This window comes from Tachysurus vachellii, chromosome 2 (assembly GCF_030014155.1).
Source record: "Tachysurus vachellii isolate PV-2020 chromosome 2, HZAU_Pvac_v1, whole genome shotgun sequence".
NCBI lineage: Eukaryota > Metazoa > Chordata > Actinopteri > Siluriformes > Bagridae > Tachysurus > Tachysurus vachellii.
The window spans coordinates 12,152,470-12,178,238 of record NC_083461.1 but is presented as its reverse complement, the minus strand read 5'-3'; the positions used below and the strand labels follow the sequence as shown (position 1 = coordinate 12,178,238).

At 38.4% G+C, this 25,769-nt stretch overlaps 1 protein-coding gene across 3 annotated transcripts; it reads left to right on the top strand.

The window, feature by feature from the left end:
* The first annotated feature begins 3,684 nt into the window (after positions 1-3,684).
* On the top strand, positions 3,685-23,849 carry jcada (junctional cadherin 5 associated a). 3 transcript variants are annotated; one of them, XM_060897185.1, is made up of 4 exons: positions 3,685-3,874; positions 15,554-15,995; positions 17,050-21,179; positions 22,290-23,849. In XM_060897185.1, exons 2-4 carry the CDS (start codon positions 15,667-15,669, stop codon positions 22,322-22,324), a joined length of 4,494 nt encoding a protein of 1,497 aa, XP_060753168.1. In that variant the 5' UTR covers positions 3,685-3,874; positions 15,554-15,666; the 3' UTR covers positions 22,325-23,849. The 3 variants fall into 3 exon arrangements, with proteins under 3 accessions (XP_060753168.1, XP_060753178.1, XP_060753186.1); XM_060897195.1 differs by lacking the exon at positions 3,685-3,874 and adding an exon at positions 3,973-4,209; XM_060897203.1 differs by lacking the exon at positions 3,685-3,874 and adding an exon at positions 3,973-4,474.
* Positions 23,850-25,769: the final 1,920 nt, after the last annotated feature.

The following is a 25,769-nucleotide window of genomic DNA, read 5'->3' as shown; positions in this document are numbered from 1 at the left end:
TGTTCTAAAATAGCTACGCTAAATTGTAGGTTCAGAATAGACCAGTGGAGAAGAAAGCCTGAGTTCAGTCTTCAGTAACTGTGCGTTTAGAACACTAGTAGTTATATCATCTGATTTCAGTTTGGCCTCATTTTGAATGTGAGGGTCCTGAGAATGCCAGACATGTTTTCCTACTCAAGAAACCACAGTCTGTCTTTTTACTATTCATGGTTTTAGCATGATAGTATAAGTGCATTTGTGTTTATCAGAATATCATGTTATCGTGAAGTATAATGACTGGGTTGGTTGAATAATGTCTCTGTGTCCTCTGTTTAAAGTTCTGTGTGTGTGAGACATCACAGTGGTCTACAGTGGTATACAGTAACCTGCATATGGATTGGCTTCTGAAGCCTTTCTTCCTTCCAAATATCTCCTACCAACCTAGTGTATAGCAACAATCCTATTCTTACATTCACATGAATCTATGCTCTCAGTGTTGGTCTACTGGAGCTCATCACTTTAGGAATTGGAAGCAGAGATGTGCCATTATATTGCATCACACCCTTTCCTGGTCCTATATTATGGCTGCAGGATGTGAAGTAATCCAACTCCCAACCGGATGTGAATCAGAAACCTGAAGCATTTAACCACCTACCTGAATTCTACTCACATGATGCAATATAAAATTAACATCTTGGCCATATTGTTGCGTATCCTATCTTATATCTTTACAAATCATCAATACAGAGATGTTCATTTAACACAGGCCAGTTTTTCGAAACAATATGACCCACATGAATTTAAATACCTGCCAGAGAAAAATTTGCTTTTTGGCTAACTGGCAATGCATCATGGTGTCTTTTGTCATTCTGGACTTCCCAGTATACCTACTATACTCTAACCATTATTTGGTGTGACCATCCTTGTTGCAATTTAAATTGCATCAAGGCTATCTGGTACACAGTTCTGCTGTTATACTGCGTAAAGGAGTATGTCTGGATGGCCTAACTATATTGGATAATTTTCCATACTCTATTGAAAACTGTAGCTTTCTCATTTGCTTCCAGCCTCTGTCATGTCTTTATGATTTAAGTGTAATGGTATGCTATTGAGTGGGCACAGTGGCTTAGTGGTTAGTACGTTTGCCTTGTACCACCAGGGTTATGGGTTTGTGTTCCCATGTTCTTTTTTGGGGTTTCTTCCCCCAGTCCATATGTTGTGTCGTGTCCTTGTAGGCTGATTGGCATCTCTAGATTGTAGTGTGTGTTTGTGTGTGTGTGACTGCGTGTGACTGTGTGAGTGAGTGGGTGCAATTGTGCCCTCTGGGATATGTTCTAGACTCCCTGGTACTCTGTGTTGGATTGAAGATTCTGAGGTACAGAAGATGGATGGATGGTATGCTTCATGTATTTGGTTACTTTTTAGATACACTACACACTGTAATATGCACTGCAGACTTTGTGCCATAAACCCAAATTTTATCCTACTTTTATTGCTATTTTCAAGACTTTTTTTTTTTACTTCAGAGCGGATACTGCTTCAGTATTCCACAATGAATGAGTGTTCTAAAGTTTGTTTATTTTAACTTAAGTAGCACGGGAAATGTGTGAGTTCAGGAAACAGACCTTCCATAATGGTTAGATTTACACCAGCAAGATAAGCACCTGATAGGTAATATGAAGTCAATTGGATTTATCACAAGCATTACAGTGGTTGAGGCTCCATGACCCTGATCATCCACAATACAGATGTGCAAATGTTGTGGTGTCTCTGAAAACATATCTAGTGAACACCAAAAACAAGCTCATCCCAACCTTGAACTAACCACTTTTGTAATTCTCCCTTTGAGTACTGAGGTGGGCTGTCGATTGAGATTTGCCCACTAGATACAAACAACACACTTTCTGAGGAACATCTTACACGGATTTAGTTATATGTGCAACATCTGTGTCAATATTATGAAATCCATCAGCCTTTGTTCTTTTTAGAGCTCTCTTCCATCTGTGAACAGTCAGCCATGAAAACACTCAGGTATGTGGAGTTTTGGAGATTGTGTGGTTTTCTGTGTGTGTAGGGACCACAGATCAAATAATCCTTTCATTTGAAAAGACTTGGACCGATTAGACTTATTCTAATTTTTTTGTATTTGAATGATTATGTGTTTAAGGAAAGGGGTATTTCAGATTCTAGGCACCGTGCAATGCATTCACTGTGGGTCCTGATCCCATCTCTTGAAGATCAAGAGAAAACTTTTTGTCCTGGATCCTGGACATCCCCTTCATATAAGTCCTCTGTGAGGAGTTAGATTTGGCAGGTGTGCAAAGGAGTGGAGCTCTTGAGACTCTAGTTGAAGAGAATGGCAAACAGTGCTCAGATCTGGTGTAATGTATAATCTTGACGTAACTATTCTTATGTATCACACTGGCAGGCCTATTTCATGAAAGTTTATTTTTAATTACATTTGATGGCTAATTTGTAAAACTATTACTACTAATACCGGTTTGCCAACTGTCTGCTGCTAAATATGCCCAAAATGCATTGTAAATTAAATTTCTAATTCAGTAGAGAGTAGAAGTGCTCATTTACATAGACACTATCTTTATACCCTGCAGTGGGTCACTAATCTTTCAGATATAAAGGTACCAAAATGTACATTTCCTACGTTTCCTTGTTGCTGGGGTGGTACCATCAAGGGGACATTGTTTTTACTTTTAGTATTTTCCTTTATATCTTTAATGTAGATAACTGAACCTTAAAAACCAATAATGTGCCTTTGAAGCTCTGAAAGCCAATTAAAGGTACACCACATGCTCCTTGCCCAGGGAAGTTACAATAACACTAAGGGGGTTACACTACCTTTACTCTCATCAGATGCTTAGCATTCGGATGAAATGCATTGATGATGAAGATGATGATGATGATCATACATATGGTACTGAACTGTATTTTCTTGTCATTGACCGGTGCCCTCTAGGGTAAACCTTTTTGTACCTAGACTATAGAAAGGTGCAATATGCTTACCTTTAAACCCAAAAGCTGAATTAATTCTCGTCTATTTATGTACTGTACCTTAAACATTTTAAGTCACTTTAGGGTGAGGACAGATACACTAACACACCCCTACTACTGGTCTACACACACACACGCACACACACGCACGCACACACACACACACACACACACACACACACACAGAGAGAGAGAGAGAGAGAGAGAGAGAGAGAGAGAGAGAGAGAGAGAGAGAGAGAGAATGTGTGTGTGGAGCAGTAGTAGGAGTGTGTTAGTGTTGCTCCACACACACACACACACGCTCTCTCTCTCTCTTTCTCCACACACACACACACACACACACACACACACACAGAGCGTGTGTGTGTGTGCGCGCGCGCGCGTGTGTGTGTGTGTGTGTGTGTGTGTGTGTGTGTGTGTAGACCAGTAGTAGGGGTGTGTTAGTGTATCCGTCCTCACCATAAAGTTTCCCTGCTACATTGGAAGGAATTAACTTGCCCACATTTGGGACACGCTGACAGAGAGGGTGTGCTCATCTAACCATCTCTCTCTCTCTCTCTCTCTCTCTCTCTCTCTCTCTCTCTCTCTCTCTGCGCGCGTGTGTGTGTATGTGTGTGTGTAGACCAGTAGTAGGGGTGTGTTAGTATATCCGTCCTCACCCTAAAGTTTCCCTGCTACTTTGGAAGGAATTAATTTGCCCACATTTGGGACAGGCTGACAGAGAGGGTGTGCTCCTCTAACCATCTCTCTCTCTCAGCGCGCGCGCGCGTGTGTCTGTGTGTGTGCGTGCGTGCGTGCGTGCGTGCTCGCATCTGTGTCTCAGGACTAACAGGACTACAGCAGTGCAGCTGAACGCTAGAAACTACACTACAAAGCCCGATCTCAGGTACGTGACCCATTATGCTCCATTACACTGCTGTGCCCTCCTGTGCAGTCTGAGTCTGATCCGGTTATATTTATGCGCTGTACAATGACGGTGTAACCGAGTCGTGATGAAGCGACGGGCGCGCGCACAGCTTTCTCACACAGCAGCTGAATAACAAACGGACCTCGTGTTGAGCTTCAGCTTATTTTTACTGGGAGTCGAAGCGAGCTAGTAAACATTTAAAATCGTGTAGTTATTACGCGGCGTTTGTTGGAATTGAACAACTTTCTGTGACACTGGATATTGTAGCCGTTAGTTGTGGATGTTTAGGGCACGAGGACGAAAAGGACTCTGAGGTAAAACTAACGGATTTCTCTCACTCGCGCTCTCAGATAATTATCACCGTGTTCCTTTACATTAAACACCGACTACGAATATATCTTCTGCAAACTAAGTTATTTTATTAACATGACACTTAATCAGACTGCATACAGAGATTATATTCGAAAGTATCTGAGCTACGAGCTCCAGAAAACGAGATTTTGGGAGTTGCTAGCTAAAGTTAGCTAAATGTCCCGGGACAGTTGTGAGTGTTCACACCAGGTACCTTACTTCAAAAGGGTAAGCATATGTGCTGACAGCGTGTGTGTGTGCGTGCGTGCGCGTGTGTGTGTGTGTGTGTGTGTGTGTGTGTGACAGTGAAGGAGTCTTCAGTGTGTGTGTGTGTGACAGTGAAGGAGTCTTCTGTATATGTGTGTGTGAGTGTGTATATGACAGCGAAGGAGTCTTCTCTGTGTGTGTGACAGTGAAGGAGACTTCAGTGTGTGTGTCTGTGTGTGTGTGTGTGGGGGGGGGGGGGGTGCGCTGCTCTCCTTTAGTCTCTCATTGGAGAAGTGTGAAGCCAACAAGCCATAATGTCCTCCTGCCAGAGTAGAAATGGTCGTTCAGAAAGGTTTCACTTCTCCACCATCGTCCTTTCCTCTTTCTGCAGTTAACGGTTCTGTCTGTGACCCGAGAGACCAGTGACACAGGTCTAAAACTAAAGGGAAAAGACTCAATGGAAACGAAAAGCTCCTTCACTTTTCACAAAATCAGCTGTCATAAGATGACTGGATCACTTTCTAAGCTGCCAGATCATTCTGCCATTTGTATGAACCCCTTAAACATACAGGACACTTTCGTGAGACCAGATTTATGCTTATGACTCTTATAGCTCTTGTTTTTTTTGAGTGAGTGCTTTACGGGGTATATCTAAACAATAGTGATTCTGTTAAAAGTTCACATGTACATCGTAAACCTTCATGCAGTCACGTATACTTGCATGCAGTGAATTCCAAATTTACCAGAATTTAGCTCACCAGAATTTTGATCCGTCAACATTAGAATCTGGTTTATTGGCCAAGTGTGTTGACACACACAAGGATTTTGGTTCCAGCTGTTTGTGACTCTCAAAAGTACAGACATAAATAACACTATACTACACAAGACAAGACAATACAGTATCTATATGGATGCATAGTTCACATCCTGAAGTGTCATCTCTCAGCTGTGAGTAGAAATTTATCATACTGTAAGTGTAACTTTGAGCACGATGCATAGAGCTGGAGGGTTTGGACAGATTTATTGTGATATATCTTGCAACATATTTACAAAAACGAATCTGTGGTGTGTCATAGTTAAAGTTCAGGCCAAATTAACTGGATAACAACTAGATTAAATGCCATAATTTTGCCCAGAAAACGTATCTGGGAACCTATCTAACGTTATGGCTATCGTGTTTGTTTGCATATTGCATGCTTTGTCAAAAAGATTAATGCAAAGTCCTGTATTGCAATATTATGCACTTGTACTATAGAGTCTGTAGGAGTGGAAGGAAGAGGAATGAGAATGCCTGACAAAGCCAGAAAGTCGCTTAACTTGTGGGATATTACAGTAGGCCTACGTGGCAAGCAGAGCAGTTTTTATTTCCTAACAGCACCAAATTTCTATACTTAGTCACCTAATGTGATTGTACTGTGATTGTAATACACAAGTATTTCTGGTGTGGTATTTTCACTTTAATAGTCATAAGATGCTGCAATAGAAGCACAGTGTGTTGTGTTGACAGTTATCGTATATTTTTCATTATCACCTGTCAGTTTTTCATTTAACTTTTTTTTTATAGAAAGTCTTGTTTATAGTCTTGTTTACATGCACCTATTCATCTGTTAATTTTGCTAAAAGATTCCTGTGTGTGTATAGACATCTGCCAGCAGTGTTAAAATCAATACCCCTTTCATCGAATGTCCTACAGCAGCGAGCGTCCTTCCTCTTTATTAAAGATCAATGGATGGAGCGCTTGTGTCTTCCTGCGTTGCTGATAAAAGACATTCATTCCTTCATCCTAAATGAGTTTCGTGTTTATACTTGCTGCCATCACTTGCTTTCCAAGTGTCTGCTAAATATCATTAACTAATTCTGCTAAAGTTGAGTCAGTATGAATGTTACAAGGAACAAATTAACTAAGCTTCCTCGCATTTTTCATATATGTTTAGAAAAGCGTGTCTGCATGAGGATTGATAAAAAAAAAACTCTTATTGTTAATTTAGAGCAGTAATTTACAACATATATGTCGTGCTTCTAAATTTATGATCTGTACGATTGAAACATTACTGCATAATAAAATAATTTTGAGGATACTTCAGAAAAGTTAATGCCATGCAATGGATTTAGCTTAATTTATTGTTTCAGTTTTCTGTTTTATTTTTCTGGCCCAGAAATAGGCTCCACTCCTCCACTGCATGGCACTGCTCTTTTTACTTAAGAGGAAACCTCTGAGGTATGCTTGGTTTAACAACAAAAGGTGTTATTGGTTAGGGTGAAGGTGAAATGTTTTTATTTGTGCAATTGTGATTTATCTCTCCAGGGACAATGGGCTGAAAAATGACATTCTGCTCCTTTATTTCCATACAGTAATTAGCCTATACAGAACTTAAAGCTATATCTGGCATGAATTATAGATTATATAACCTTGTCTGATTGAGGCTGCAAAACTGCTAGGAATTCATTAGAATAATATAAATGAAATAATATAAAATAGTGTAAAACATTTTTTTAAAACTTTTTCTCTAGAATACTTCACAGACCCTGAATTTGAGAAACATTAATGTAAACAAGCGAATAATAGGTTTCTATAGATAATAAAGCTTGGATCTGTGTTATATTTACTCTGTAACAGTAAAGTCTGTCCAGTGTAGACCATCATAACTCACTTCCCATTTTGCTACTGAATTTACATTACAGTCCCAAGAGCATGTGTGCTATTAGCTGACGAGTTCTCACCCTTCAGTTCGGCTCGTCCCAAAAACAAGCAAAGATAGTGGCAGTATTGTGTGAGAGACATTGATGTCCCTCAGGGAGGCTGAGAGAGAATGGAAAAGCAGGGGGGAAGCAGTAGGAGAAGCTGGAGTGTGTCAGTGTTTGTGTGTGTTCTTTTTTTTGTGTGTGTGCCAAAGAATTGGGTAATTGACTTGCAGAGGGTCTGTTTATGCGTATGCCCTGAGCACACTTTGCTCATTGTTATCATTGCTCTGTGTGTGGAGTGTGAGAGCACAGTGTCCTGAGCTGTAGCTGCATCGGAAATGGCTGGTCAAACACCACCAAAGCCACTGCAAAGATATTCCATGACTCATTGTTTTTCAATGAGTTTAACAGATTTGTCCGGATTCAGAACGGCTGTCTACATTTATTCCCAACCTCGATAAATAACTTATAGTGCTTATGTAATCAGCAAGATTATATTGCAAGTATAGCACAGGTTTTGCATTTATGCTCTGTAGCCATAAAGTATGACAGAGAAATGTGTACACAATTTAACTATTTTGCAGATTTGTCTTTAAATCAGAATCAGAAAACAAAAATATATAATAAATAATAAAATATAAATATATAATAAATAATAAAAAAATTACTTATGCTGTGTTGTGCCAGTTGCACAGCATAGAAGCTGCACATGTAGTGTTTTGGGAATTCCCATCAGATGTCATCATGGCTGAAATTCTGGCAAACAGACCAAAAAATAAAAGACCGTGAAGCTAGTTTAACAGCTCAGTTTTAAGAAATCAAACATATTTTAGTGAAATTAATGTTTTTTATTTACTTTTTTGCACCTGCAAAGATCATGTCAGGGAAGGAGTCAGTTTCACAAACACAGCCAATGCTTAAAACCTTGATAGCTAAGTGCAATTACCTTACAGTGAATGTTAGATTTTGATAAAATTGTCAGAATGCCAGAGGCTTTAAAGTACAGCAGTCATAAGCCTAATCAATTTGGTTTGTAATTCGATACTGTAGTTCACCTACTCTACAGCGGACAAACGTTTTTCAATGAAAGTCTCACTTTTTTTTTTTTTACATTTCAGGATAAGCATATTTTAAAATGTTATAGCTTATGATAGAGGTATATGGAAAAGAGACACAATTCAGTTTAAGAAAAGTTTTTCTAGGACACCACACCAAAATAAACTGCTTGTTAAGAGAGAACGAGAAGTAAAATGACAGTGCAATTTTCTTGCAATAAAAAAGGAATAAAAACTTTTATTATGTATCTGGACTATTTGCCAAGACTTTTCTATTCAGTCTATTAAAAATCTCAGATCAAGCATGAGTGCACTTGCTCTGGTTGTTTATATGACTGGATTGTTACTTCTACTGTAGATAACATTAGGAATAATCCTAGATAACAAGAAGGAATTAAGAGAAAAGTTTGATCAAACTTTATCACCCTTGATCAAAACTTATACAGTAAGAATGAAGTGTTTGCAGTTCTATTGAAATTAGCAGGAACTGCTTTTTTTCTCTCTTTTGTACCTTTCAGTGGAAAAATAAGCTTTTTACAACGTTTAAAAGCCTTCTGGTTGTGATAGCATGCAAAGTGCAACCATATGTAGATTAGTATAAAGCTGGATTATTAGTCGCAATTAAAAGTGATGAAAGGTGAATGCCTGCTTTTGTTGCCTAATGATTTGACAGACTCATATAGTAGAGGACTTAAAGACATATGGAAGACACATGGATCGTAACGCTCACTTTCTTCTGTGTAATTTCTTCTCGTCAAATTAATTGCAATGACGTAATGGTGCTGCGAGGTCTATCTGAGAGTTATTTCTTGCATGAGGTTCTTCACATTTATCATTCAGTCCAATAGGGTAGAAGATAGTATTATTTATTGATATTGTGATCATTTAAAAAAAAAAATAATAAAAATTAGGACCAGTGGCTATGTTCAGTCAAATCCTCAGTTCTCAGTCATGACCGACATATTTAGCAGACTGTAATTACCGTAGTTTTTTTTACTTCCCATTCTTTGATCTGAGCACTTTGAGGTGATAGACTTTGTCACTGACGTCTCATGCTAGTCCAAACCCCTTGATGCACGCTAATTACCTACAGACATGCTGAGCAGGTCAAAAACAGCTCTGCACCAAGAAGCAAGCTGCAGAATAGGCTAAGCCATAAGTCAAGCTCAGTACTTTGATTTTTATAGGCACCAATGCTGCTTACATCAAGATATATAGATATATTGACCTGCAAGGCCTGAATTCCACATTGATGCCAAAGATTTCTCGTCTTCCAGGCAAGTAATTCTCTGTAAATGTTACCCTATGTTTTTGTTGGAAAAGATTGTTTAACTGTGTCCTGTTTTACTTCAAATCAATATACACAATGTGTGTGTGTGGTGTGTGTGTGTGAGAGAGAGAGAGAGAGAGAGAGAGAGAGAGAGAGAGAATAACCATGAAATATCAACCATTATTGATGGTTAATTGCAGACTTAGATACGGATAAACTTGATTAAGATCTCCATTGGCTTTGGGTTACAGCATACCTGCTGACTGTGCAGCTGAAATAAGTTTTGAATCAACATACTCAGCCCTTTGGATTCCACATTTCATGCTGCTTTTAACTGTGAAATACAATAAATGACATATTGAGAATAAACTAAAGCCTTAAACATTATTGTGCAATGACGGGATGAAGAACATGTGTGTTTCTATGAAGCAGAAAGCTGGCACTGGGGTTTGTAATGTGTTAGTTCCACTCTGAACAAAGCACTATTTCCTGTCTAACAATCCAATGATAACAGCTCCAATGTAATCAGGAAGCATTTCTGCAGTGCCCGAGTCATCACCTTGCTTGTACTCCATTGTTGGAAAGCCCTTTTTTCAGAAAAGGAAAACATCAGTAACCATGGATGAGTGCTAAACAAACTAAGAGTAGTATGTTGCTTCAGCATTCAGCCTGAAGGCATAGATTAGAGTGTCTTTGTGCGTAAAGAAGCCGGGGACAATTTGGCTGGCATTATCACACTGAGGCTGAGATGTCTGACTCTTCTAACATTAGATGTAGACAGTTGGAAATGCGCAGGATTTGGTTCTCAGGGTGGGCTGTTATCTTCTGACAAAAGGCCTCTTTAATCTTTGCCTTTAGGTCAGCTTTTAGAAACCACTTTAAAAAGTAGTTTTGTCTGATGTTTTCAGTCAGCTCTGAAAGACCCGTGGTTTGAGGCTTACAATGAAAACACATCCTTGTCTTTTAATTTCAGATTTTGATTTGCATATCCGAAGGTCTTTCAAGGTCAAATGACATCAAAATACGGTCTAATATTAACAGCGAAGAAAATCAGTGCTAAAAGTAGAAAGAAGATTTATTCGTTTTTTCTCTAGCACCTTGTCAGACATGGACACACCCCTTTTAAAGAAATTTTACATAAATTATATATAAACAGGTATTTGAAACTGTCATGTAAATATGGAAAATAATACTGGATAATTTTTAATTATTGAAATGAATAAAATGTTGTCATGTACCAGGTCCTTGTTTGATAACAGAATTTAACACACAAAGCAATTCATGAAACATGACTAAGGAAATAATACATAGATACTCAAAACATGATCAAAAACAAAACGCAACCTGGGAGTCCGAACGCAACAGCAAACAATGGCTTGACAAAGATAGACACGAAAGGGCAGGTATAAATACGTTGACACATTAGGGAATAATTACAAACAGGTAAACACATAATTACATGACATTAAACAAGGTTTAGCAATCCCCTGCCAGCACCCCCTCTGGTGGACTGGCAGTGAATTGTCCCCATAGTCCTTACAAATGTATATTATCCCATCAAATTTTTTTTGTGAACTATACTCTAAAGTATGTGTGTTGTTTAATTTAAAAACAGTTATTGATATGTATGTGTATTAATTGATACAATGACAATTCTATTCTTATACATCAATCAGAGAGTCTTCACTTCCCTTTGTTTATAAATCTTTCATTCTTATACCTTGAGTTAGAGCTTTATCCTGGTCTGGATGTAGGTGTGGAAAGTTTTAGGAACACAGGGTTCAGGAACACACCCTGGATGAGATGCCAGTTCATCACAAGGCACTATAACACTTCGACACACACACACACACACAGTTTTTTTTTTGGAAGGTGGGAGGAAACCAGATAACCCCGGAGGAAACTCAGACAGAATCAGTGAGAACATATAAATCAAACCGGACAACCTGGAGCTATAAGGCCGACCTGTAACACAGTCTTCTACTTTTCCATTTTATCTTGAAATGAATACAGACTGAGAAATATTCTGGAAGGAAGAGAACAGGAAAAAACACAAATGATAAATCCCTGGGGAAAGATCCCTAGATGTTGAAGTTTGGCACGTGGGACTAACAAGACTATGTTGTTGACTTTGCCTCAGTCCTCAGGGATCCGGCCACAGCCACTGGTTCTCAACACGCTACACTTCTCTGTAATTCTCATCTCCTCAGGAAGAAGAGGTTGACCTGTCCGATATCATGAAGGAAACAATGAAGTGACTGTGGTCCAAACTGAATATGTTAGTGTGCATCTTAAAGGACAGTGTCAGGGCGTCATTGTAATCGAGCCTGTAGAACAATGATTAGGTGCGGCTAAAATGGAAATTTTCTGAAGGACACGACAGACATGTTATTGTTCTCCTTTTGGTTATGACTCATTTGTTATTTGCAGATAGATCAGGTGCAAGAACTGATATCAGTTATAGGCTATATATTTTTTTTAAGGCATCCATTGAAATTTTGGAATGCGTTTTTTTTTTTTTCCATTTTGCTACAGATCCTAGACTTAAATCAAGAAACTTATACTAAAATAAATAAACAAATAAATAAATAAAAAACCTTCACTTTAAACATTTTAGATTGATCAACAGGCTTGCTCGAACTTTCCAAACATCACTGTTTGTGTCCTGTACCACTTTTCCCTCCATCCTCCTGTTCATAGAAATGGACTCAACAAATCTCAGTAAGGCTATGAATAAGGAGTTGACACCAAACTGTCAGGGCGGTAGCTCTGGGCTCACTGCACGCCTGATGGGAAGGCGGGTGTGAGGAAGAGACCAGATGCCCTCCAAAAGCTGAGACCTAAAAATGTGTGATTTATTTATGAGTGAGCACAAGGCTTTGTACCATAGCCATGCCTCATACTCTATAGAGAAGCAGAGCCAGAATCCTAGTTTATAGAAAAAAAATGAACTAAATAAGACAAGGGAGCATTAGTGGTGTTTAAAGAATCAAGTCCTTGCCAACTTAAAAGTACACCAGTTTGAACTGAACAATTTTTGAAGACTCATCCTGCTGTACTGGGGTAGGATTGTGAAGCTTTCTGTAACATTGATTTAACCCAACATTTGTTTCTTTGAAATGTATTTATTCTTTCTCATAGTAGTTCAGCGAGTAACTGCAAGTGGCGTTGCTTATTTTTAGCATGCCTGATACAGTATGTTAGCTATAAAAATAGGTTATACATTTACAAAAGAAAATTGTAATCATCCAAATCTACTCAATCTGCACTTTTCTGAAGGACACGTTGAGAAGTTTGTCATCATTAAAGCAGCAGGCATGTTTTTAAAATCAACAGACAATTTCTGTATTACTCAGCAGAATAACGGGCCTGTTTCTTTCTCCATGTGCGGTGACAGCTGCAGCTTATTTCTACAAAAAGTAGAGCATAACTGCTGTATCAAATAGCAAGACCTTTTCAGTTCCAGTTGCCTTTGGGTGTGTGTGTGTGTGTGTGTGTGTGTGTGTGTGTGGAAACCTTATAATAAAAGTTTTTAGAGGAAACTAAACTTTCCTTGCTTTGTAGCCAAATCTGTAATGTATGTACACAAATTAGTATCTTTATAGGTGCAGCACTGTCACATGTTTTGTATATAGAGGATTTCACATCGTCTAGGATGTTACAGTAGGTTGGGACACCAAGAGAAAGTCAAGAGTCAATCCTCCAAGACTAACAGGTTTAAGTTTCCTAAAGAAAGGTAATAGCATTAGTGTTCTCTGTGCTCATAGAGCTGACACACACATGTGCCTCTGAAAGTACGGATGTTCTCAGGTTGAATAAAGGACATAGAGGTTAAATCGTTGCTTCTTTCATGAAGGATTTACATTAAAGCAGTAGATTATGAAGGTGCAATGTTTCAGTTTAGACAGAAATTGAACTGCTTGAGAAACAAAGGAGTGATGTCTAGATGCCTATGTATTAGCGATCAGGTTCAAGGCTATAAATAAGAAGCATCATTTTGAAGGGGTTTTGTTTTGTAGCACTGCTTCACATATAACAGAATCTGAACATGAAGTGGAAATACATTCTTTTCCATCCAGTCAACTTTAAACATTCTGGTTTTCGTTGTTCACCTTTTAATTACATCAAACCATGTAGTTGCTTTGTTAATCCAACCAGAAAGGGTAAATTAAATGTATATATATCTATAATCTCTATCTCTCTCTCTCTCTCTCTCTCTCTCTATCTATCTATCTATATATATATGTGTGTGTGTGTGTGTGTATGTATGTATGTATGCATGTATATATATATATATGTGTGTGTGTGTGTGTGTGTGTGTGTGTGTGTGTATGTATGTATGTATGTATGTATGTATATATATATATATATATATATATATATATATATATATATATATATATATATATATATGGGCTGTGAAAGCTTGCAGCCTAGTATCTGCTAAGCAGGTTCATGTCTAAAACTTTTATCAGTTTTCTGTGGTATTTCGGTGCTAAAGCATTTAGTTTTAACAGTGTAAGCAGACTTTCATCTGGAATCCACTGTAGCACACTACACACTGAAATCCAGAGTGCATTCCCTCCTCATTCCAAGCATTCCCCGGATAGGATCCGGATTCACAGTGACTCTGACCAGAACACAGCAGCTGAATATATGAATATATGACTGAATAAAGAAATGAACAAACAAATAAGCCCTGGTATTTAAACGGAAAAGATGGTGAATTCTTTAAAGCAATAGTTTTCGATTCATAGCTATGGAGGTGTGAGCAGTAACCCTGGTCAAAATAAATGGAGAGTAAATTATAAATTATTTTTTTGTATGTGATTGAAACACCTGTACTGGTAGAGTGTATGATGATCCCCTGTGTGTGTAACAGGACTGAAAAATAACCTCATTCTCCATACACTCTCTCCTGCTGTGGTGTAACAGAGAGCCAGTTGAGTCAGTCTGGCTGGCATGGTTTTGGTTTTCAGTTTTAAGACACTGAGAATCTCCTGCCAAATATGATATCATCGTGTCTGTCTGCAAATAAATTTACATGAATTTGTTAAAGTGCATTTATACACATGCTGTGTTTATTCCATTTTAATTGATCCCTAATGTGTTGGAACATTGTTAAGAGAACTGATTAGCTGTTCTTCCAGCTGAGTCCTTTCCATATCCTTTTATCAGTGATCTATATATATATTTTTTTGTTTAAAGATGTGCAGTGAAACCAAGTTGGAGCAAATACAAAGTAAAACAAAAGTAACAGAGTTACTCAAAGCGTGCCTGTACACCACTAAGTTAAATACAGAACAGGCTCCTAACATTTGCTAGTGTCTGGTATGCTTTGTGAACCTTTTTCAATCCAATGATTATATCTAATTCCCAAAAGGTCACTCTATCACAATGTTCAAAGGCTTGTTTTCCTGTTAGAAATTGGCTCAGGGAAGTTTGGAGCACAGAAAGACCAGTCAGACTGCAAACTTCAAGAACCTAAAGCTTGTAGCCAGAAAGGATTCTGAGGCTGAGATGTCAGAGAGATTGAATTTGTGTTGGAAAATTTTACTGCTATGATTTCCACCACAGGCACACATAAATATGGATTCACTTCAAGACTTGCTTAGTCAGTGAGCACGCATTGAGTATAAGTCCTAATTAGTATGACAGTGCTCCATTCATTCTCATTTCATTCACTATCATCTGATGTTGCTGGATTTGTTTTATCCCTGTTGATTATCTGTATAGTCAGCAGTGGCGTAACGTGGCAGCTATGATTTTTTCCTCTAATTGGGTCAGTGTGCATGAGGCATGCTGCCTTCTACTTCAGTGGGCTGGATAGAGTATCATTGCTGTGCTGAAAGAGAAGCGGGGGGTGAGACGGGAATGGGAATGGATAATCGAACAGACAGGCAGGCAGACAGCCATTGAGAATTGCTTCTCTTGTTGTAAGGTAGGGCCTTTTTTGGGGTTTGACAGTCTCGCCTTTGGGTAGGGGGCGCAGTCTTCACATCAAAGGGATTTTGGGGGGAAAAATCATATTAATAAATCTCTCACTCTCTCCCTCTCATACTTTTCCTCGTCCCATTTTATTTCTTTTCACAGTGATGGCCTCTCTGGTGCAGCTGTTCATAGACACGCCTCATCTGGAAGACGTTTAGAACTCTGACGACAACCACACACACACTTTGGACACCACAACACACTAGTGCTTAGCTATGTACAGCGTGGAGGACCTTCTTATCTCTCATGGATACAAAATCAGCAGCAACAACAATGTTCCTCCATCGCACTCATCCTCGTCCCAGGAACAACGGCCGCCGACACGCAGCAGCAGTCGGTGTGAAATCACAGACAAGCGGACAGGACATGGCTCCGTGAATGGCTACAAAACAGACTGTGTTTATGGTGGTGGTGTGAATCAGACATCATCTCGGGGTGTCCCCAGTGACACAGAGATCAGAGACAAGAACCAAAGGACAGAGGGGGACAATGCTAACCTAGTAGATGGACACTCGCCAAGAGGCACCTTGACCAGCGACAGCGGGTTAGTCAAAGTATTTTACAGCCCTATAAATTTATTTAACACAAATGTACCTGTTCATGCTGACTCAAGGACATACACAATCTCCCTGCATTTTATCACATTAGTCTTCATTTTCTTTCAGCTCAGGTTTAGGTTAGCTGGGGTTGATGAGGCATGTTATGTAATGGTGTCAGCTGTCAAGGACTATTCCTCAGTTATAGGACAAGATAGGTTTCAGTTTCCTTATTTCTCTTCATATCTTCTCTATGACTGTGAATATATTTAAGAAATGCAACTAACTTTATGGTATTTACCTTCATCCATACTTCTACATCTGCTCCTGTCCCATTTTCTCTACTTTTTTCTTAGTACCTCTTACTCTATTGCATGCATTTGCTATCTTACATCGATTTTGAAGTACATTGATCCATTTCCTGCCTCACAGGACTGTTATGTTATAAACAGTACTACTGTATATCATCACATCACTCATTTATCATCCCTTTTTACATGTTCGAAGAGATCCATTGATAAATTATAAATCCCATTAGGCTTCTGTCAGGTCACGATTCTATTCCTTTATATATTATGTCATCGACATTAATAAAATATTATGAACTCAAGTGTGAACGTTGCCCTGCTGCTAATTATAGCACAGCTGTTTCAAAGGTGGAGTCAATGCAGTGCTGACTAGAGTGTTGGGAAAATTTTATTCATGACTCCATTTGATGTTTTTTGAGGTCAGCACAAGATAATTCAGTGTACAGAAACAGGTCATTGATCAAAGATTGCCAAACACTGCACATCACAGAAAGATCATTTTAAATGGCCATATACTAACAATAATTAAAAGAAATATTGTTCATATAGCACCTTACATAAAAATATAAAGATGAAATAGTTTAAGGGAACGAACAGAAAAGTAGAGGAAATTAAAAGGTAACAGAAAGATTTTTTTTTTGTTTTTTCACTATATTAATTACACTACTTGTCTATTATTAATAATTGTGCTCACAACGTGATTTTATTTCCTTACAACTCACTAAATAATTTTATTATGCTGTTTGTGGTGCAGATTCCATGATGCCCACAGAGAGATTTACACTCATCTAAGGCCAGAGTCTGAAGTGTCTTACTGGCGGAGACGAGGTCAAGACTTCAACATGCTCCTGGACTATGTGGACATCAGAGAGCCGCAGGGTAAACAATTAGGTGGTCAACATAAAGCAGAGGGCATGCAGCGAAGACCAGAATCAGCATTAACCACTGAAGAGCATCGTCGTGAGAGACAACGCAGGGCAGACAGTGCGCGTGCCAGGGAGCGTGAACTGGCCCTCTACCAGTGGAAAATGGCAGCAGAGAGGAAGTACCAGAGTCTGGGAACAGAAGAGTGGCGTCCAGCTGTAGGTATCGGTCGACATATGTCTGAAAGTGAAGGTGAAAGATGGGCAAAGGAGCAGAGGCAGCCACGAACAGCAGAGGGTGCTGTTCCTCCCAGGACCAAAGCCAAATCTCAGTCCTTACCCAGAATGGCCATGCCCTCAGACAGCATCCAGTACTTAAGCATGTCATCCTCTGTCCAGGACCCTGGTGGAAACTATAGAATTAATGGGCACCAGTCACGAGTACCTCAAGGTCGCAATCTCAGTGAAGGGGAAAGTAGGGAGCGATGGGTTGACAATAGTCGGTCAGGTGTACAGTCTGCACCCCCATCAAAACCTCGTTTTAGCCGACCTCTTAGACCTCCATCATATGAGGTTCACCAGCAGATGCGTGGAAGCTCAGAAATGCTCTCTGGTGATTTTGTGCCTCACCCAAGAGACAGAACTCCACTGCCTTTTTCCAGACAGGATTACTTTTCACAGGAACTTGGTGGGTCGGGCATGGAGCCCCCGGGTTACATTCCTCCACCATCATATAGGAGGCAGCCTGTCATCAGGGGAGGGCACAGGACTTATGCCAATTCCATGGGGAACTACCAGTACAGGGGGGACCCATATATGCAAGGGCCTGCAATGGCCGAGGTCCAGGAGTGGTTCATGAGACAGACAGGAGTGGCCTGGCCTGACAATTACAGGGATGGGAGAAGAAGTATGCCCTGTAGGAGACAGGCATATCCTGGTTATGTAGAAGAGCACATGGGGAATATTCAGTATATACCCTTTGATGACCCACGAGTCAGACATATTTCAGGAGGGAAAATAGATGGGAACTCACTGACAGATGCTGACAAAATCAGGAATATCAGAAAAGATATCCCTATCACCTCTTCATCTGAGAAATCTCCTGAAGACAGTGCCTTTCTGCTCTCAGGAAAATCATTCAGCAGCACAGAAGCAAGTAACAGCAATATAAGTGACTGTGTCAATGAAGCAGTCATACATAAGGAGGTTTCAGGAGAGGTGATCAACTCAAAATCAACAAATGATGAAAACTCCAATAGTTTCCCAGCCAGCCCTGACTATTCAAGTATCTTCCAAACAACATCATCACAACAGAAACCTAGCATAAATCATCGATTATGTAAGACAGTAACCCAAGTAAAGACATTTGAAGCACAAACAGCAGCTGAAAACAAGAAAAACAAGAAGAAAGTTAAAGAGACTATGTTCTGTTTAGTGTCAGTCCCAGTAAACATGGCAGTCAACAAGGAAGCTACTGATCCAAATAACAATGAGAAAGTGTCGAGCTTAATAGTAGCACCTTTAGAAAATTCAGTCACCCAGCATTGTAACAAAGATATGCCAAAGATTGCAAATAGCAATGTTCAATTAATACAATCCAGCAGCTCCCTGAACACAAAAAGGACCAAAAAGGCTCCACTTCGAAAAGAGGCCATAGATATTTGGTCTCTCCAAGCAAGTGCTGATAAAGAATTGTGCTATGCAGGATCCTGGCCAGGAGACCAATATAAAAATCAGGAGACTCAGACAGGTTCTCTTGAGGGATCAAGAAATACTAATGCACAAACTACTCAAACCCAGGTTACATGCGACCCTCCATTGTCCACAGACAGTGGGACGGCTACAGAATGCAGTGTCAACTACAAGTGTCCCATAAAAGTCCAAAGGAATTTCAACCTTTCCAGTAACAGTGCATTCTACCAAACACAAACAGCTAGCAGCTCAAGTATAAAAAGCCCAGATCAAGTCATAACGACGCCTTCGCCACCATCTCCTGATCGGCAGCCTCCACTGGGAAAGAATGCGTCCAAACGTCATGCGTTAAATGGCCAAGAGGCCTTTGGCCAATTCTTGTTAAAACCTGTGAACAGGCGACCATGGGATGCTATTGGGGAACTTGAATCTTTTAACAAGGAGCTGCAAGATCTAAATGCCAAACAACAAACCACTGATCAAACTATAGAGGACCTAGATGAGGCACTGAGGAACATTTTAGAGGTAGACAACATGGGCACAGAGTTCATTAGACCTGAGTTGGCTACACACAGGATTAGGTCAGAGTTGGCTATGCATTCTTTACAGCAACATAAAGAAATAAATCCAGAACAACAGCTAAAGAATGAGAACTTAGATTTCAGGTCAGATTTAGAGCACAGAGTCGTAACTCATACAGGTAAAGATTTCAGGGAAGTGGGAAGTGCCTTCTCTTTACCGTCTGGGAGGATTGTAAATCCTTACATATCACCAAGACAAGAGATGGACGGTGGGTTTGAGAATTATGAGGTATTGAGTATGATACAGGATGACCCGAAGTCGAACAGGATGGATATTCCAGTGCCAAAGGAATCATTACTGAAAGATGTTGGACTTACAGTGTACACAGCGGTCCCAGACTCAGTGAAACTGGGATCACCTGTACTTTTAAGCCCTGAATCTCCAATGCTAACTAGTCCCTCTGACAACTCAGAAACATGTGAGGTTTTACAGATCACATCTTCAGATAGTGGAGGAGATCAAAATGCAAACAGCCCTGATTTGAGCACAAATCATAAGTGTTCAAACAGTAATATAATCTTTGCTATTAAACCTGATCATAAGAAAGTGTCAGAGAGCAGCAAAGTTAACACTGGCTCAGAAAGGTCACCTCGTAGTCATGGTGTCAGAAGACAGCATTTCACATTTTTGGCAAACTACGATAATGCTGATTATGATGACGATCCATATCTGAGCAATGAAAAAACAATAGCAGATGAACATCTGGAGGCTCTTCTGAGTCAAGAGAAAGCCAATAGCATGGCATCAGAAGATCTTAGTAATCTGTATCAAATTCAGTGTGCCAAAGTAATCCCTGTGCACGAGTCAATTGAACAAAGGGCAGCCAGGATACTGGGCATTGCTGTACCAGCTGAAGCCTTGGTTATCAGTCAAGACTGTTGCAAGCAGGATCAAGAAAATGAGCACCATGATAAAGAGAGCATGGAAAAGGCTGAATTAGTTATGCAAACCAAGACAATAAGGCCAAATGAAGAAACCCAGAATGTGAGTAGAGAGTATAAGCAAGTGATAGAGACAACAGTCCATACCCACATACGTCTGATGGAGAATGATCCTGTCATTGGGCAAGACCATGACTCTACAGAAGCTAAGTTCTGTAAGGATAGTCATTCTTCTTTAGTGTTAGATTTACCCGAGTTTCCACCCAATAACCTGCGTTTATCACTGCCTGTGACTGAAGATGAGGATCTGATTTTAAGTGTGTGTGGTGGTGAGAAAAAGGTTCCGCCTGCTGCAGACATGTGTGAAGGCCAACCGGACAAGTCCATCGTATATCACCCATCTTCTGTGTGCAGAAATGAAGAAATGTCTGCAGAGCGCATTAATCCTGCCGTGGAGGATGAGTCAATGTCATGTGTCAGCGGTTTCAAAAAAGAAATCCAGAAAGGGAGGGGAGAAGAGGAAATAGGAAAGGAAGAAACCGAAAATAGAGTTCAAGAGGACAAAGTACTAGAAGGAGTAGAGGACCAATTTGTGTCGAATGAAATGAGAGTAAATGCTGAGTGGCAAGCTGCTTTTGAGAAAAAGATAGATGAGGATATTGATAGAACTAGGGATGAGGAGGAAGAGACAAAAGAAGAAATAGTGGAAACAATAATAAAGTCACCACAGTCCATGGGTTGCTTATCCCCAGTCTCTCAGTCACGCAGTGCAACAGTGGTCAAGAGAGAAATCACACTTCCGGACACCTTTAGCATGGCCGCTGATTCAGATTCACTTGAGGATGATGAGATTCACTCTGTTTCAGGTGACTGCAAGTTTATTTTAAACTCTTATGAATTACCAAAGAACAATCTTAAACATGGCAGTCATAAGATTAAATAGTAATACAAAGGTACATAGAAATGACAACAGCGAGTACAAATGATATTAAATACAGAGAAATTGATTTTAGAATTGTGAGCACATTATAAGATGTCATTAGTTTCGATGAATCCATTAAATCATCATCATTATCATTAAACTAGGATTTTCCTTAAATGAGTCAGGGACCTTGAAACTGTGAGGTCTGCAAAGCCCCCAGCTGCCCCACTCTGCTGCCCTGCTTCAAAACTGTCAAGTGTAAATAATCAGACATTAAATTTTAAATGCATGACCATAAAGATTTGAAGATTACAAATAGGTAATGCAACAGCAGTTTAAGAAAAAAATCATTGGTCATGTTGTCTGGCTGGGATACATGACCAATCAGAGTGACATTTAGCCAGGCAGGGATGTCTAAGGACATCCTTTTTAGTCTAAAGAACAGTGAACAAATATACAGTATACAAGAGCAGTGGGGTGGTTGTGAGTTAAATATTAAATTTAGTGCAGTTGCTCATCAAACAAAAAACAAAACAGCGCCAACCAGTGTACATACTGTATATTGTACTGTACATTGTGCTAAAATGAATAGTAAAAGATAAAATCTTGCTGTATAAGGGCGTCTGCCAAGTGTCGTAAATGCAGTAAGTGTTTTCCACCACAAGGGGGAAGTATTGTCCAGATTATGGCATATAACACCAGCAAGTCCGGGTCTGCTCATAGTGATTTACAGTTTTCTGCAACACATTACTAAGTACTACTAGTAATACTATATTGATACTCATAAATAATACTGCTGCCTTGAGTTTTACCCTGGTGTGTTGAAACTGTGTAGTGCAGTGTGACTCCCAACACTAGGATTTTGAAACATCCTCTTATGCACTAAAGTTTAATTCAAATAAGGACATATTAATAAACAGTTGAACTATTAAATAATTCAGTATTATTGAATGTTCAGATTTGGTTTGGCATTAATGCAGGTTTGGTAGTAATATAGTCCATTTTTACCTTTAAAACAATGCTGAATCGATGTGTTTTTCCCACTATTCCTCAGACTCTTATGATCCCAGTCGAGTTGAGACGGTGTAAACTTGGGACATCAGCATAGCATCTCAGACTGCCCACACTGTCCTGTCCTGTCACTGTGACCTGGCTGGGAAATCAGTCAATTCTTTTCATTTTCTTATTAACTTCATTTTTGTTGTTGTTGTTCTAAACAAAAACTGGCAGCACACTTTCTCATGTTATGCATCTTTTTTACTACTTATTTTTTTAATAAAATGAGAATGATTCTGTGCATTGCATACTAAGTTGTTGAGAAGAATATAACCTGAAATTAATGAGTTACATTTACAGGCTGTAAATAGTTTTATCTGCACCAGCACAGATATAGAGCAAGTAAAATAAAATATATAACATGCCAGCTTAGACATCATCTCCTGCAATATAGCCAGTTACAGAGAAGTCAGTGCTTAATTCTATTAGCAGAAGAAAAAAAAATATATTAACTGAAACTGAAAGGTTTGGTTATAAGTCTTCCATTGTAAAAAAAAATAAAAGTATGAGTGTATATTTAATCTGTTTCATCTATTATCACCCTACAGCAATAGATTTTATCAAAGAGCACAACTAAATGTTGTATTTTGACAGCAGACATATTCATATCACGTATATGCCCATGTAGCTGTTATTAGAAACTTTGTCAAGATTTTTCAAGCACATAATAGCATTCAGTTTACTCTTGTTTTCAATATCATATACAAAACATGAGCTTGTAATTATCATTAACTAGCAGAAAATATTATATCATGTCAAAGATGCAAAAACTTAAGAAATGCGTATTTATTTTTTAGCCAGCTATCCTCAGACTGTACAAAAAGAAAATGCAACATAAAATGACTTGACATTTAATCGTGCAATTCTATTCACTTGATTACAATCACTTTGCAAATGTCACGTGTGTAATTTCCTGCAGAGTCTGTGCAGTAAACCAGCTTTCAGATGATAGTGTGCCTTTGGAAACAGAAATGTCAAAATGTATTGTGTGTCGTTTGTATATTTCATATGTCACTACATCTTGCTTGACATGTTAAGAGTATTTTGTTATTATTTACTGTCTTGCATGCTCAATGTAGTCTTCACCTGAAGTTCTCTTATTAGAGCACCATCAGTATTAGTAATTCATTTAACACTGTTATATGTTATATGTGAGGAACATGAGCAACAGCTACATGACAACTTCAATATGATACATCACACGGTCATACACTTTAAAGAGATTTGGTCCGCTCAGGCCACGATCTATAGATGACTGGGGAGAAAAGAGTCAGATGTACATTTAACAGTAAGTGGCCAATGTCATCAGTGTTTAGGTTTAGAATATAAGTGACTATGGTGTTGCTAAAATATGTTTCTTTTAATAATGCTCTCTATTTTTCGTACAGAACATGTGTGTATTTGTGTATGTGTTCTTGTGTAAGTCATTGTTGTTGTGTGTTGATTAATTATTCTGTGTCAGCATGAGATAATTAGTGTATCATGGGGAAAACTGGGGTTTAGGGTTTTGCATCTTATTGCATTTGGTACTATATAATAAAAATCATTATATTTCAAAGTGCATATTTGTATCTTCTAAAAGAAAGCATTCATATTTAAAAGTAAAAACATTATTTTTTAGAGTATTTTAAAGAAGGAAAGTGTTTATTATCTAGGCACACATTCGAAGCAACTGGTTTTAAACACAGTGTTGGGAAAAGTGCTTTCTTTGTACATTACAACAAAATATTAATTAATAAACTGTTTGCATGGACTGTGTTTGTTTGAATTGTGCTATTTTACAGAATCCTAAAGCACTATTATTTAAATTTTATTATGATTTATTTAGATTATTTAGATTGCTCACATTAAGATGTGATTTAATATTACATTAAAAGAGGTCTTAGAAGACTATTAAGAAGACTTAGATTATTATTATTATTATTATTATTATTATTTAACTTTTGTACCACATGGTATATATAATATTCTGTCATTTTATATATTTTCTAAATATTTTATTCTAATAATTATAATCATATAATAAAATTTAAATATTATACACTCTAAAAAATGATGTGTTGGATTTACTTAAAATATGTATGCACCATTTTTGCATCACACTTTTTAAGTAAACCCAACTTGGAAAAAAATTACTTAAAATTAACAAGAAAACTGTTGTTATATGTACTTAAATTTTTGGGTACACTCAACATTGTTTACTTAAAAATATAAGTAACATGGTAGAATCTGCTAAGTAACTGCAAGTTAAGTTAACTTAAAATTTAAGCTCATTTATGTTAAAAAAAGATAATTAATTGAGTTGAACCAATGTAAAATTTTAAGTTATTTTAGATCATCAGCTATTGGTCTGCATACTGCACTGCTGCTTGAATGGGTTAAACGCAGAGCACAAATTCCTAGTATGGGTCACCATGTCACTTCACTAAAATAAATTACACATGCAAATCACACAGAATAAAGCATTTCACTTTATTTTTTGAAACAGGCTGCAATACAATGGTGAAGCCTAAAACCACACATCATGAATGTACAACAAATGTGTCAAATTAACATATTTTGAACAAAAAAACAAACAGGACACTTCCTTGATGCTGCCCCCTTTGCAACACTTTCTTGCTCTGAGCTAGAAAGAGAAAAAAGTTTTATATTTAGTATGAATAGGCAAGACATTGCAGAGTCTTACTAGCATAGACCTTTTCAGTAAAAGATTGTATATACTAATGACGCATCACCTTTTTTTGGCAAAATACTCATATACTGGTAATTTATCAATACTGTTATTTAAAGATATTAATAGATCACGTTTTTGCATAATGTGCTATGCTGAGACCAGCGGATGTCGGAAGCGTGTCACGCCCTTCTGCTCCGCATTTACGCATGCGTAGAAGTTTCTCATTATTATAAGAAAAGTTAAGTTTCAAGCCAAGGTGGTAATTGAACAAAGAACTGCAAAGCGTTACACGGAGCAGGGCGGGAACAGATTCGTCAGAATTCGCCCTTATCTTACTGCAAACATGCCAACGCGATGCATGGTCATATACCTCTGAAATAAACAAATTAACCACTAGAACATTCATTCGATGGAGGCACACTGCTTTTAGGCGGACAATCGCGTGCACACTCGTTCCTCCTTTCATACAATAACTTACTTGTACAAACTGGACTTTCATAAGTATTCAAGTAACACGTTTCTAATTGTTGAAGCTAAATTCGTAGCAATTCAGAAATTCAATTTAAAAAAGTTTCTTTCTTGACCACAAACGCAAACACAAATAAACGAATGTACGTTAAAACGACAAATCTTACCTCTTTTCAGCGTCTTCGTCTCTTTGCGTTTCAGAAAATATCTTCATCTAACACTACAAACAAGTGTTTATTAATTTCAAAACCTCAAAATCGAATATTTTGCTTAGTTTATTGAAAGTTAAGCTTACCTCTTTCCACCGTCTTCACATGTGCGTCACAAAATGGCTCC

Excerpts from the sequence above, each read along its gene's own strand:
- jcada (XM_060897185.1), top strand. The coding sequence starts at position 15,667 with ATGTACAGCGTGGAGGACCTTCTTATCTCTCATGGATACAAAATCAGC. Across the intron at positions 15,996-17,049 it reads ACCTTGACCAGCGACAGCGG|ATTCCATGATGCCCACAGAG; the intron begins GTTAGTCAAAGT and ends TTTGTGGTGCAG. Across the intron at positions 21,180-22,289 it reads TGAGATTCACTCTGTTTCAG|ACTCTTATGATCCCAGTCGA; the intron begins GTGACTGCAAGT and ends ACTATTCCTCAG.